We start from the raw sequence: 14,428 nt of genomic DNA on the forward strand, positions 1-14,428 counted from the left end.
TGGAGGGAAGGAGTCTCTGTTGAAGCCTTTGGAGAGCCCAGAGTAACATTTTTCTTTGTGCCCTGCCCAGTGGCTCAGATTCTGAAGGCCCTGGAGAACCATAGCCTCCTGTGCAGCTCTCGGGGTGACGTCAGGAATCCACCTCCTTAAAGATCCCCCAAGACTAGGGAGGCACAAGCCATGACTGTAACATGCTGCATGACATGGACTCACAGGACAAGTCATTTCCTCTTTGGGGCCAGGTTTCTTCCTCTATCTAGTACAGAAGCCACTCATTTTTCCCCTTTTATATTCTACTAGAAGCAGCTCTGTTTTCCTTTCGAGGGCTACCTCCCCACTGCCCAAGTTTTGAGTGGAACAGACCAGTTTCTGTTTCAGTGAATACTCTGCTGTAACTAACCGATATGATATCCAACTCCAAATGATTTACACACACACACACACACACACACACACACACACACACACACACACACACACACACACACACCCTCTCTGGGTATATGAGCTCAACAACCCAAGGCTTGCCAATAGATTTGCAGCAGTGCAGGTTGTTTATCTGGGCTCAGTTACTCCCTTTCAACAGGAAGCCACTGGGGCTCCTGGAGACAGTGGCTTGGCCAGTCTGAACCTCAAGCAAATCCTGCTTCAACTCCCATGGGTGGCTAGGGTTGCAGAAAGTCACCTTTGAAGGGTGGAGCTGTGACCCAAAGAGGACCAACCTGTCACCTGGGGGGCGTGGTCCCCGTGTGGGTGTGGCCAAATTTTGGGGCGGGGTCAGCTCCGACGGTAACTTTGGCGCCTGCGCAGAGGCCCCGCCCCGCTCCTCCCGCTGGGACTCTGGTGCGCTGTTCCAAGAGCCTGGGCCGCGCGCCTTCCAGGTTGTCCCTTGGATCCTGAACCATCATGAGCCGGTGCGCCGAGGCGGCGGCCGTGGCGGCCACGGTGCCGGGTGCGGGCGTCGGAAACGCGGGGCTGCGGCCGCCCATGGTACCCCGCCAGGCGTCCTTCTTCCCGCCGCCCGTGCCCAATCCCTTCGTGCAACAGACGCGGATGGGCGCGGCGAGGCGCATCCAGGTGAGGGGCGCGGGTCTGACACCCCAGAGGCAGAGCCGGGAAAGGGCACAGGTCCTACCTGGGAGGCAGTTTGGTGAGGAGCGCAAGTCCTACAGGGGAGGCGCATCCAGGTGTATGGGGTGTAGGTCCGATCGGGCAGCAGAGCCAGGAAGGGGTTCACATCCGACTGGGGACACTGACAGGTGAAGGAGGGATACTGACAGCTGATGGGGAGGCAGATCCAAGTGCATGGCATGGATCTGAGAGATCCTGGAGAGGGACTGGTCTGAGAGTGGAGGTGACAGGCGGGGGTGGGGGGTGGTGGTGTCTGAAAACTCAGCCAGCCAGGTAAGGGGTGTGGCCTGTTAGGGCACGGGGAGAGTCCTTTGAGGAGGCTGTGTATGGTATGAGGGTGGAGATGTCTAGGGCCCTGAGCATGGGGCACAGCCACAGCTGTGTCTGAGAACTGAAGGGTGGGCATGCAGGTTCTTGGAGAATTTTCTGGGAGTAGGGGTGAGGAGAGTAGGTGCAAAGAGTCTGTGGGGTAAGAAGGGGTGAGGGGACTTGATCTCCCAACTTCATCTGCAGTGTGAGAGTGTGAGGGGGTGGTGGGAAGCCAGAGAGCTTCTTTGCTTCTGGGAAGGAGAGGGAGCATTTGGATGGGCAATAGGAGGTGCAGAGAGCCCAAGTCCTGAATCAGAAGATTGGGGATCATCAAGCAGAGCAGGACCACCAAAAAAGGGGTGCAAGGGTGAGTCCACTCCAAGTGGCCTAGAATCAGTCTCTACCGAGCACTTCTAATTAGTGATGAGAGCTGGCCCCGGCAGTGGTTGTGTGCAAAAAGGAAGTTCTCTTTCCCTTCTTTTGCAAAGTGTTGCCTTTTTTAATTTTTTTTAAACCATAGCGACATTTTGACTTCCTCCTTAGTGGAGTTAGTGACCAAGGAACAAGATTGACAGTAGAAAATATATCTGTTCATAGTGTTCTGCAAAAGCAAGCAAACAAATGGTTTTAATGCTTTTCTTCCCCTAGTATATTTCTTTACTTTGGATTGGAAATAATGTAATTTTCCCCATAGTTGACTGTATGCACCGATAACATTGTCCTCTACAGCAAAAGGAAGTGGGAGGTAAAGAAACAAGAGGAACTGATAATGGTAGATGGGTATCTAACTGCAGAAAGATGTGAGAGAAGAAGAGAAAGATAAGGAACAGAGTAACACTCGGTGGAAAAGAACTAAATGTTTGAAAACTCGATCTTTATGTCTTTCCATCGATATCTGTTCCTTTTGTATTTTAAAACTCCAGAAACTTTTAAATGCACTATTAATCAAGATGGCATTTTATTTTATTTTATTTTATTATTTTTTTGTTTGTTTTGGGGTCACACCTGGCAGCGCTCAAGGGTTACTCCTGGCTCTATGCTCAGAAATTGCCCCCTGGCAGGCACAGGGGACCTTATGGGATGCTGGGATTCGAACCAGCGACCTTCTCATGAGAGGCGAATGCCTTACCTCCATGCTATCTCTCCAGCCCCATTAATCAAGATGACATTTTATTTTGATTTTATCAAGTCAGTTATACTTAAAGTATGTTCATGTCTTTGGTTTCTTATTTTGGAAAATGGACCAAAGTGGTATATTTATAAGTATATTGCAAGTAGACTAAAATTTTATTTTATTTATTTGGGGGAGAACAACACCTCGTGGTGCCCAGGGTTTTTTCCTGGCTTTGTAGTCAGGGATCGCTTCTGATGGACACAGAGAAGCATATGGGGTGCTAATGATTGAGTCAAGTCAGCCAAGTGCAAGGCAAGCACCTTACCCACTATGTGACCACAAATTTTAATTTTTATTAGCATAGCCTATTATTTTAGAAGCACCTTTAGTTAACCCTAGATGTACTGTTATGTAATGGAAATATCACAAGTTAGTCAGAAACCCTGTTCAGACTCTGCCATTTACTAGTAGGCATAAATTTATATGACATGTAACCTTTCTGAACTTCACCCTCTTTCATCTACTACTTCACTTTATTCATCTATTAAATTGGAATAATAAAATATCAAAGAACACTTAAAAGTAAGTGAATTAATTGACAATAGAATCCATTATATGTTGTGTTAATATTGATAGCTATGCTATTTTTGTCTATAAATTACATGCTATTCTTAAAATGTACTATATAGATTAATAGAATTTAATATGATCAAAATATTTTTAATTCCAAAATCCTACACCAATGCTGTGCAGGGTGATTGCCCTGGGGGCCCAGCACCACTAAGCCGGGCACAATCATAAGACAGTTGCCTTAAAGCCCAGCCCCATGGGTGGTCATCTACTGGTCGGGCAGGGTCTCCAGGACACAGCTCAGAACAGGGGGCCTGGTGGATGTGGGGGCACGATCCTACTTTAGTGAGTGTACAGAAATGGCATTTACTTTTTCTATTCTCCCTGGAAGCCGTAGAACTTAGGGGCTTTTATAAAAAACAACAACAACAACAACAACAAAAACCAGATGCCCATTTAAAGATATCAGAGATTTTAGTCACTTAATTAACTAACCTATGGAAGATTTAAATAAGCCGTAATTGAAAATATTTTTATTATCTAGTTTAAACATTAAATAAACTTTCTGTATGAGTTAATACAATTATTTTTAAAGGATTAGTCTTGATTGATGGGATAATCAAGCATCTCAATAGAGGATTTTTGCCAAATTTACTTTTAACTATTACTACATAGTCTGGGAAAAAGTAGCCTAACTTTCATTTCCTCAGTAAAATGTGGAATTGAAATGAATTTTTGGCTGTCATTCTGTGATCATTTGTCAAACCAAAAGTATTTAATTTTTTTTTATCTACATTTTATTTATTTACTTTTCAGTTAAGCTTAAATCCTTGAGGGATCCAGCATCACACAGATTCCTGCCTTAGCAGGAAGTTTGCTTTGAAATTTGGCTCTAACCATGCCACTGTTTCCATGAACATGGGTTACCTTTCCCCAGATCACTCTGGTTTTGTTAGGTTTGCCACCAGGAGTCACAGTATTATTCTTTGCTTTATACACATAAGCACATCTCTTACCCAGATAGAATTCAGTTTCATCCTGAGCATAAACACCTTCAATTTTAAGAAGAGCTGTGTGCTCCCTTTGGTTTTGGAGAACCCTTTTATAGCCAGCAAAAATAGCTTTAGACCACAGCCTTCCAGCCATTTCTATCTTTTAATTAGTCCAGGACTCCATGGGAGTCCAGAATCCCAAAAGTATTTATTTAATCCCTTGTACATGTCAGGTACAATGGTGATCTCTAGGAAGTAGATCAGTGAAAATAAAGACCATACTTTACTAAAGTTTATTTTCCATTGAAAAGGCTAAATAAAAATGCAAATATGATATATTAATTCCTTATTTTAATAAATACTTAAATCACTTGCTTGAAATTATTTGGTCTGAGAAACAGAGAGGAAAAAGGATGAAAGCAAATGAAAGATTCTCATAGACCTGCACAACATAGTTGGGGTCCTAGAATGAGGAGAAATAGACAACATGAATATTGAATAAATGATAGCAAACATGTGCCAAACTTAAAGAAAGCATCTAACCTACACATTCAAAAAGCTCAATGAAAAGTAAGTGCAGTAAACTCAAAACTATCTATTCCTAGATGTCTCATAAGTAGTTGAAAGCCAAAAAGAGATTCATGAAAATATAAAAGTAGAAACACCATCATATATATAAGGGATCTCAATAAAATTATTGTTTCATTGCTCATCAGGATGCTGGAAATGTGCAGTCAGGAGAACTATATGGTCAAAATTCTCTATGGATATATGATCTCTAAGAGATCATATTTCAGATTTAAATACCCAAATCATTTGAATGTAAAGGAATACAAAAATTCTATGCAAGTACTTAGCTGATATTAATATCAGACAAACTGAACTTTAAGACAGAAATTATCAGTAGAGATAATGGAGAATGTCTTTTTAATAATAAAAGTGTTAATATAGTAAGAATGTTTATCTGTTGCAACTATATATGCACCAGACAACAGACCCCTCCTCAACATGCAAAGCTAAAAGATACTGAAATGAAAAAGTAGACAATTCAATAGTAAAAAATGACTTCTATTCCTACTTTCATTAGTGATAAAACTATGAGAAAAAAATGTCAGCAAGGAAATTAAAGGTTTGAACAACACTATTACCATTGAACCTAATATTACATACATACAATAGAGAACACATTCATCTCAAGTGTCCATGGAACAATTTCTTAGATCATCTGTTTAATTATAAAAGAAATCTCAAAAACTAAAAATGGGTTAAAACAATACAAATATGTTCTTCAACATAATACAGTGAAGTTAGATATTAATAACCAAAGAAAATGTGGTAAATTCACAAATAGTCAACATTAGCACTCTCCCAAGTAAGCAGTGAAGCAAAGAATAAATCATAAGGAAAACCAATAAAATCTAGGTGATGACTGATAATGAAGACAGTATAAAAAAAGGAATTGGCTACAGCTAACACAGTAATTAGAGGGAAATTTTATAGTTGTAAAATGCCATATTTTTAGGAGGACCAGGGATATAGTTCAGAATGATAGTACAGCAGATGTCTTGCATATGCATGGTACCCTGAGCACTGCGGAGTAGTCCTGGTAGAACTGGGACACTTCTAGACATGACCCTGGTTACTTTCTATCACCACTGGGTATGGCCCTCAATTACTAATAATACAATATTGGAGCCTCCCAAGCAGTAATTAAGGGATATGAGGGCCATTCCTGATAATATTTGGCTAACTGGGCCAGATAGTTCAATGCTCAGCCCAGTGAAAACAATGCTGCTCTAGTCCAGTAATGCAGGGGTTAGATTTCCAGGGCTATTCCCAGTGGAGCTCGGGGTCATGTAGTACCAGGGATCAAACGTGGGGCCCAGTATATGCAAAGCATGTGCCATTGATCTCTGAGCTATCTCTCAACCCATCCACCCCAACTTTTAATTAGCAAAGTAAGAAGAGAGATCACCAAAAGTAACAACTTTCTACCTTTAAAAAATAAAAGAAAGTGATTGAAGAACTGATGCTGACGCTTTACAGATTCATTTTATGAATGAATGAGACCAATGTTACTGGAGTGCCAAATATATCAAAGAAACGGAGGCTATAGTCCAATTTTCCTAATGAATATAGATGCAAAAAATTTCTAACAAAATTTCTAGCAAATCAGAATACAACAACATGTAAAAAAATCATTATACTATTTACAAAATGGTATTTATTATCTGAATATAATTTTGGATCAACATATCAAAAGGTGAATGCAATATACCATAAAGATAAGAATTGTTAAAATATGTAATTATAAAATTAGCCAGGGTTATAAAAGTATACAAGCAACTTTAAAGACAGAAAAAGCATTCTTTCAAAAGTGTGTAATTCAAAATAGTACACACCATGGAAATTAAATTAAAAAAACATTCCAATTGATAGTGGCATTAGAAAGAATAAAATGATTTTATTTAGCAACAGATTTAACAACAACAACAAAGCACAAGATTTGAACACTAGAAGGTTTCAAAACATCAGAAGAACCTAGCTAGTACAGCCTGTAGGGCACTTAGCTTGCTTGTGACCTTCTCAGATTAGATCCCTGGTATCCCATATGGACTTCCAAGCATGGTTAATAGTAATTCCTGAGCATAAACTCAGGAGTTCAGGCATCAGAGGGTAGGACTTTCCCCCACTCTTAAGCAAAAACAGACCTAGGAATAAGGGAATTTATGCAATTTCATAAAGAACATCTATGAAAAACAAGAAATTAAATAATAGTAAAATATGGAGAACTTTCTCCCCAAGACTAGGAACCAAACAAAAATATTCACTCAGAATTTCCCTTCAACATTCTAGTAAGAGCAATTAGGCAAGCACAAGACTTCTGCATTTAAAAGGAAGTTGTACGGAGCTGGAGAGATAGTACAGTGCACACTTCTGACGTAGGTTTGATCCTTGGCTTCCCATATGGTCACCTAAGAACTGCTAGGAGTAGTTCCTGAGTGCAGAGCCAGGAGTAACCCCTGAGCAATGCCGAATGTGGCCCTCAAAACAAAAACAAAATAAATAATAGCTTAAAGGAAGGAGTAAATTATCCAAGTGACATTGATAGTTTATATAGAAAATCCCAAGGAACTTTGAAATACATTACCTAGTAAGTTTAACAAGGATATAAGAACAATATATACAGATCAGTTGTATTTCTTTTCATTAATAGTGAGCATTATGGAAGTTAATGTAAAAGCATTCCAATTGACAATGACATTAGAAAGAAAAAAACTATTGGAACAGACTTAATAACAACGACAACAAAAACACAAGATTTGAACACTAAAAGGTTTCAAAACATCATTGAAAGAATGTGTAAGAAGACCTAAATAAGTGGAAAGACATCCATGTTCATGGATTGGAAGATATTATTAAGATGACATCACTGCAAAATGTGTCACAGATTTACTACAATGTTTTATAAATTCTCAACATATTTTTTCGCAGAGATTAGCAAGGTGATTCTAAAATTCATATAGAAACATGAGGGACCCCAAGTAGCCTAAAATCTTGAAAAAGACAAAATTGAAGGAGTCAGATTTTTCATTTCCAAAACTTATTATTATAAAACTATAGTAATCAAGACAATTTTGTACTGGCATAAAGATAGACATACATCAGTGGAATCAAGTTTAGAGTACCTGGAAGTAGTGATTGATATTGTTTTTTGTTTGTGTGTGTGTTTTTGTTTTTAGGCCACACCCAGTGACGCTCAGGGGTCACTCCTGACTATTTGTTCAGAAATCACTCCTGGTTTGAGGGATCATATGGGACACCGGGGGATAGAACCGAGGTCCGTCCTAGGTCAGCCGTGTGCAAGGAAAACACCTTACCGCTGCGCCACTGCTCCAGCCCCTTACATTGGGTTTTGACAGTGGTACCAAGACAATTCAGTGGAGGAAAGACTAGTATTTTCAACAGAGGCGTGTAGTAGAAGTGAAGTGAGTTTAAGAGAAGAGGTGGTTCATTATCTCACGCCATATACAAATATTAATCAAGAATGGTTCAGGGGCTGGAGTGATAGCTCAGCTGTAGAGTGTTTGCCTTGCATGCAGCCAACCTGGGTTTGATTCTGAGCATCCCATATGGTTCCCGGAGCCTGCCAGGAGTGACACCTGAGTGCAGAGCCAAGAGTAATCTCTGAGTGCCACCGGATGTGGCCCCAAAACAAAAACAAAGGGAATGAATTAAAGTCCTAAATGTAATGGTTAAAATTCTAAATTGCTTTAATGGAACACATCTGTAAATATGACCATGAGTTAGACACTGATCCTTTGGAAAGACATTAAAAACACAAATAGCAGGGGCCGGGAAGGTGGCGCTAAAGGTAAGGTGTCTGCCTTGCAAGCGCTAGCGTAGGACGGACCGCGGTTCGATCCCCTGGTGTCCCATATGGTCCCCTCAAGCCAGGGGCGATTTCTGAGCGCATAGCCAGGAGTAATCCCTGAGTGTCAAACGGGTGTGGCCCAAAAACAAAAAAAAAAAAAAAAAAAAAACACAAATAGCCAAATAAATAGCTAAGATTTCTTTAAGCTGAAAAACTTTGTGTTTTAAAATAAATTTAAAATAAATTAAGAGCCAGTTGTGGAGAGTCTTAGACAGGTTAAGTCCTGGTCTGAGAGGAGGCAGACATCTTTGTCAAATACTACAACCTCTCTGAGTCTCAGCTGCCAAAAATCCTGTCCGGTAGGAAATTCTAGCTGGGCAACATGAGTGGCTGTTGAGTGTTCACTGGAATGCTAAATCCAGCAGCCAGGGAGAAAAAAAAGTGGAGAGACACACAGAGAGAAATTCTTCAAGAGCTATGGACAAATAAGAAATATTGATCTGAAAAGAGGCTTTAGTTTTGTGGAATTTGAGGATCCCGGGGATGCGGATGATACTGCATATGAATTTGGTGGAAAAGAACTCTGCAGTGAAATGGTTACCATTGAACCTCTTAAATGGTTACCATTGAACAATCTTAAAGTGGACAAGGTAGAGGAAGCTACTGTGACTACTAAAACGGTGACCGTTTTAGTAGTCACAGACCTTGAAATGATAGACAAAATGCTCTACCTGTAAGAACAAAAAACCGATTTATTGTTGGTTTATAGTTTAATTTATAGTTGATTTATGAGTCAGCTAGCAGGATCTTAAAGATTTTATGAGACAAGCTGGGGAAGTAACCGTTGTGGATGCACCTTGACCTAAATTAAATGAAGTAGTGGTTGAGTTTGCCTCTTACGATGACTTAAAGAATGCTATTGAAAGACTTTCTGGAAAGTAAATAAATGGGAGAAAAATAAAATTAATGGAAGGGAAACAAAAGGTACAGTAAGTCAAAAAGCAGTTCTTGTTTTCGGACCAGAAGTTCCTTGAGGTCTCATAGCTGATCTTGTTCCCTGAGTCACAAGTCTTACAACTGGTTCAAGAGCTGGAGCAGGAACCTGAGCAAGTCCTGTTCTGTGAATAGGTTTTCTGTGCTGAAAAGAGCCCAAAATGTGGTTTTTCAAATAGATCTAAATCTCCAGCATCTGTGGGTTGTCAGAGGTCCAGATCTAGGTCCAGCTCAATTAATAGTGGAAATAAAACTGTAAATAACTTGCCCTGGTTTTTTTTAAAACAAAATCCCCAAACATTACTTGCTACAAATTTTGGTAAATATGTGCTTTTCTGTGGGATTTGGAGGGATGTTGGATTGGGTTGGATATCTTTGTAGATGTGAACCATCACAGGGTTGTTGAAAACTAATTATATTAAATGTCTGATAAACCTTCTGCTCACATTTTTGTGAATGTCTGAAGTATATAGTTTGTGTATATTGACAGAGCTCTTTTATAACTAAAGCCAATTTAATTTTTTGGTACTAGAAAAAGTTTGCACATTTTTGTGCATAGTTATTTCAAATAAGTTGATTTAAAATGGTTTAATACCTCCATTAAACTAATGAATAGCTTTGGACACTTAAAAATATCTCATTTTGCTTGTACAGAAAGGCTTTAATTTGAGTTTTTCTTCTAAGAGTCAAGGGTGTCCTCACTCTCCCTCTAGAAGCTGCCAAGCGAAGACTTAATAACAGCTGTTTGTTATTGATAATAAAAGCTTCTAAAAGTGAAAAAATCAACTAGAAAATTGAGGATTGAACCAATAGAAGAAAATAATTATACATAATGTATCTGATACAGATATGGTGTTCAAAACATATAGTAAACTCTTCAAATTCACTAGCATTCTAGGTATTTTAATTATTAACCCATAATTTTATATTCAAAGAACATATTCTTCATAAATAAATGGAAACAAAGACATCTCCAGATACATGAAAAAGGAGGGAATTTGTCATTCATAGCTATATACAAGAAATGCTAAAGAAAGCTCTTCATACTGTAAAAAAAAATTACTCAAGATTGAAACACATAGGAGGAAGTGGAGAACATTAGAAATCAAATATGGGAAGAAGCACAAAGGTTCTTTTTTTGTCAAAGAGTTATTTAATACAAATGTCAATGAGCATTATTTAATTTGTAAAGTATGACATTTTATGGGATTTAAATCTATATTGATGTAAAAAATTGCACCATTTGCTAACACTTTATGTTATTTGGTACAATATTAATTTTTGGCAGATTTTGACATGTTAAATAAACTCATGGTAATCCTGAATAAAAATATAGAAAGGCATTTCAAGGAACCAATAGCAGAAGTTAAATGGGATAAACTAAAAAATGTACGATTGGATCCAAAGGAAACAGAAAAAAGAGAGAGGATCCAAAGAAAACAGAAAAAAGAGAAAGAAAATGGGTGAGATAATTGAAAATAAAATGTGATGATCAGACTTAGGTACCAAATCCAAAGCCAAGGACAACAGAGTCGATACCCAATCTACAACAAGCGAGACACAGAGGGGACCACTTATACTAGCAGCCTAGCAGCCCAGGGACAAAGGAATGGGATGTGGGAATCATGCTGGGAGCAAGGGTAGAGGGGGGACAACATTGGTGGTGGGAATGCCCCTATTCAATGTCACTATGTACCTAAAATTTTACTGTGAATGATTTGTAATCCTCTTTGGTCAAAATAAAAATTATTAAAAAAAAAAAGAAAAGAAAATGTGAACCAATAATAGATTTATACCTGAATATAATATAGTTGCAATAAGTCGAAGGGAACTAACCATTCTACTTTAAATGCTAATGTTTTCAGATTGAACAGAAGAGAAAAACCTACTTATACATTAATTGTCACACATGCACCTCAAAGACAAATACATATGCGGGACTTAAATGAAAGTGGAGAAAAAGATAAATACAGATAACACATAAGAGGTTGTGTCATGAATACAGTGTATAAAGTTTATATGACCATATTAAGATTAGAGAAAAGTTGACTTCAAGGTAATTATAATATAAACTAACAAAAACAACAGCGTCAGTTCATTAGGAAACTTAGCAGCCCTTAGTATTTATCTAATTTCATAATTGTGAAGACCTGAGGCTAAAATTGAGAGGACTAAACAAAGAAAGAAAGGCAAGTTCTTAATATATCTTTCTCATTAATTGATAAACTTGTTGGAATAAAGATGCCCAAGTCTGTTGAAGGTATGAACACTTTGCATTGACATTAATGGAGCGTTGTTATCCCTAATGACTGCAACATTCTAAGTACAGGAGAATACTTAAAAGAAATAGAGCAAACATTAAGGAAATGAGTAGCTCAGTGGTGGGGTGTCTGCCTTGCATGTAGGAAAGAGGTCCTAAATTGAATCCCTGGAGCCAATATAATATAGTAAATAAAATTCTGGCCCATAAAACTTTCAATACATTTCAAAAGATTGAACTATTGCTGAGTTTGTTCTATCATTATAAAAATTATATTGTAAATAAATAACGGAATTTTTTTTACTCCTGTGGGCAAGGTTCTTGCCTTGCACATAGCTCCGAATCTACCAGAAGCAATTGCTAAATTCAGAGCCAGGAATAAGTCCTGAGCAACTGCTGAGTATGCCCCCATAATAACTAAAACAAAACCCCTCCCTATTCCAAGTCCTGGTAGGTTTTATAAAATAAATACATGTATGTTTTCCACTTGAACACCATAATTAACACTCTTCCTTTTGCTTATAGTTCTCAAAAGGAAAATCCCACCTTCTTATCTTGCTACTTTTAGGCTTCAACTCTCGCTACCAACTTGAATGTGCATTCTTTGTTCCAACAGCATGTTAGATCCCATTTTACTGACATGCACAGAAAGTTGCCTTGTAGTACTTGTTCTCATTGCTGTTTCTTTTGCTTAGCATGTTGATGCCAATGCAAAGCACCAGTAGTTCACACTTGAGTGTGGTCTAATTAAAACAAATCAGCAGTGTTGGCATCTACATGCCAATAGGAAGCCTTATGCATCTGTTTTATGTCTTTTTTTCCTTTGTGCTATGATCCTTTCTAGCAGAGTTTTATGTTTAGTTCTTTTCAAGGTTAGTGCATGAATAACATAAAATTTTCCTCTTACATGTATCCATAATTACAGCGTTAAAATTAAATGTCCATGCATCCATTTTTATCAACTTTGATTTCCAGATTTTCTTTCTTGGAATTATCCTGCTTCCAATTCGTGCCCTCTTGGTTGCATTTATTTTAATCCTGGCATGGCCATTTGCTGCAATTTCCACAGCATGCTGTCCTGAAAAGCTGACCCACCCACTAACTGGTTGGAGGAGGTAAGAAACAATTATATTTAAATATTAGGCAAATCAAGATGGGAAAGAGTTTATTACAGTTTACTCAGGGATCATTTTACATAATTGCTACCTACTCAATTTTAACAATTTATTTTTGTTTCCCAGGTAAAACTCTTCTTAATTTATTAAATCTAGACATTACTGCCCAAGCACATTTTAATCTTCTGTTAACGTTCTAATTTTCTGGCCCAGAGAAGTAATTGTAACACACTTGCCCTGCATACTGCTGACCCAGGTTTTATCTCTTGTATGGTCCCCCGAGTTCCACCAGGGGTCACTCCTGAACTCAAAGCCAAGATTAGATCTTGAGCACCATTGGGCGAGATCCAATTACACCCCCCAACGCCCAGTTGTAATTTTTTTTTTTTTTTTTGGTTTTTGGGCCACACCCGGCGGTGCTCAGGAGTTACTCCTGGCTGTCTGCTCAGAAATAGCTCCAGGCAGGCACGGGGGACCATATGGGACACCGGGATTCGAACCAACCACCTTTGGTCCTGGATCAGCTGCTTGCAAGGCAAACGCCGCTGTGCTGTCTCTCTGGGCCCCCAGTTGTAATTTTCTGACAATCAAATATTTTAGTTTCTGAGTTACCAATAAAAAGTGATAGATTCCAGGTTTTGAAAGGCCCGATTAGTTTGCCTAAAATAATGACACTGTAAAGTTCTTGACTTTTTTCTCCTCTTACTCAATTTTCACATAGTAAGTACATATTTTAATCAGTGATATAATTAAGTGGTTATAATATAGTGGTTATTACTAGAAGCAGATTAATTATTTATAAATGTCATCAAGGTTTTTGTTTTGTTTTGTTGTTTTGGGGCCACACCCAGGGACGCTCAGGGGTTCCTCCTGGCTATACTCTCAGAAATTGCTCCTGGCTTGGGGGATCATATAGGATGCTAGGAATAGAACCCAGGTCCGTCCTGGGTCAGCCGCGTGCAAGGCAAACGCCCTACCACTGCGCTATCATGCTGGCCCAAATGTCACCAAGTTTTTAAAAACATTCCTATTGAGGCAGAATGGAATCACTACGTAATGTAAGGAAAGAGACTGACCTTGAATTAACCATGACTGGTAAATGTCTGTTCCTCCTGGGCAAATCAACTTGTCATCTCTCTGTCCTGAATGCAAAGGTTCTTGTTGCTTGAATTCTGCAGAAATCTGGAGAAGGATTTGAGGGCACTGTAACAAGTTGGTGGGACTATTCTACTTCATCCAAAACTCAAATGAAAAATTGTTCTCCAAAACTTTGGGAAACACCATTCTGGAAACTAAGAAATAATGCAGTTCACTGTTGAATTCATGTCTAGAGGAAGTATTTCCCCAAATGGGAGGGATCACCCTTTGAGGAGGACATGGCAATAATCTTGGGCCAGGGGACAGTGTCAATATTACCATTGGGTGCAGTTGGTGGGTCCTTTGTTTTCATTTTTTTTTTTACTTTATTTATTTAACTATTGATTGATTGGTTTTTGGGTCACACCTGGCAGCACTCAGGGGCCACTCCTGGCTCTGCACTCAGAAATCACCCCTGGAAGGCTGAGGATC

The 14,428-nt window shown here is 38.9% G+C and overlaps 2 protein-coding genes and 1 pseudogene across 2 annotated transcripts in view; 2 read left to right on the plus strand and 1 right to left on the minus strand.

Annotated features, from left to right (window-relative positions):
* The first annotated feature begins 906 nt into the window (after positions 1 to 906).
* Positions 907 to 14,428, plus strand: part of LPCAT2 (lysophosphatidylcholine acyltransferase 2) — an 81,845-nt gene continuing 68,323 nt past the window's right edge. Inside the window, exons 1-2 of the mRNA XM_049786075.1 lie at positions 907 to 1,077; positions 12,720 to 12,859. Coding sequence (XP_049642032.1) covers positions 907 to 1,077; positions 12,720 to 12,859 — 311 coding nt within the window. The remainder of the gene's footprint in view (positions 1,078 to 12,719; positions 12,860 to 14,428) is intronic.
* Positions 3,947 to 4,270, minus strand: LOC126027112 (60S ribosomal protein L35a-like). Its single transcript, XM_049786095.1, has one exon. It carries the CDS (start codon positions 4,268 to 4,270, stop codon positions 3,947 to 3,949), a length of 324 nt encoding a protein of 107 aa, XP_049642052.1.
* Positions 8,874 to 12,368, plus strand: LOC126027505 (serine/arginine-rich splicing factor 5-like; annotated as a pseudogene).

Source organism: Suncus etruscus, chromosome 14 (assembly GCF_024139225.1).
Source record: "Suncus etruscus isolate mSunEtr1 chromosome 14, mSunEtr1.pri.cur, whole genome shotgun sequence".
Lineage (NCBI taxonomy): Eukaryota > Metazoa > Chordata > Mammalia > Eulipotyphla > Soricidae > Suncus > Suncus etruscus.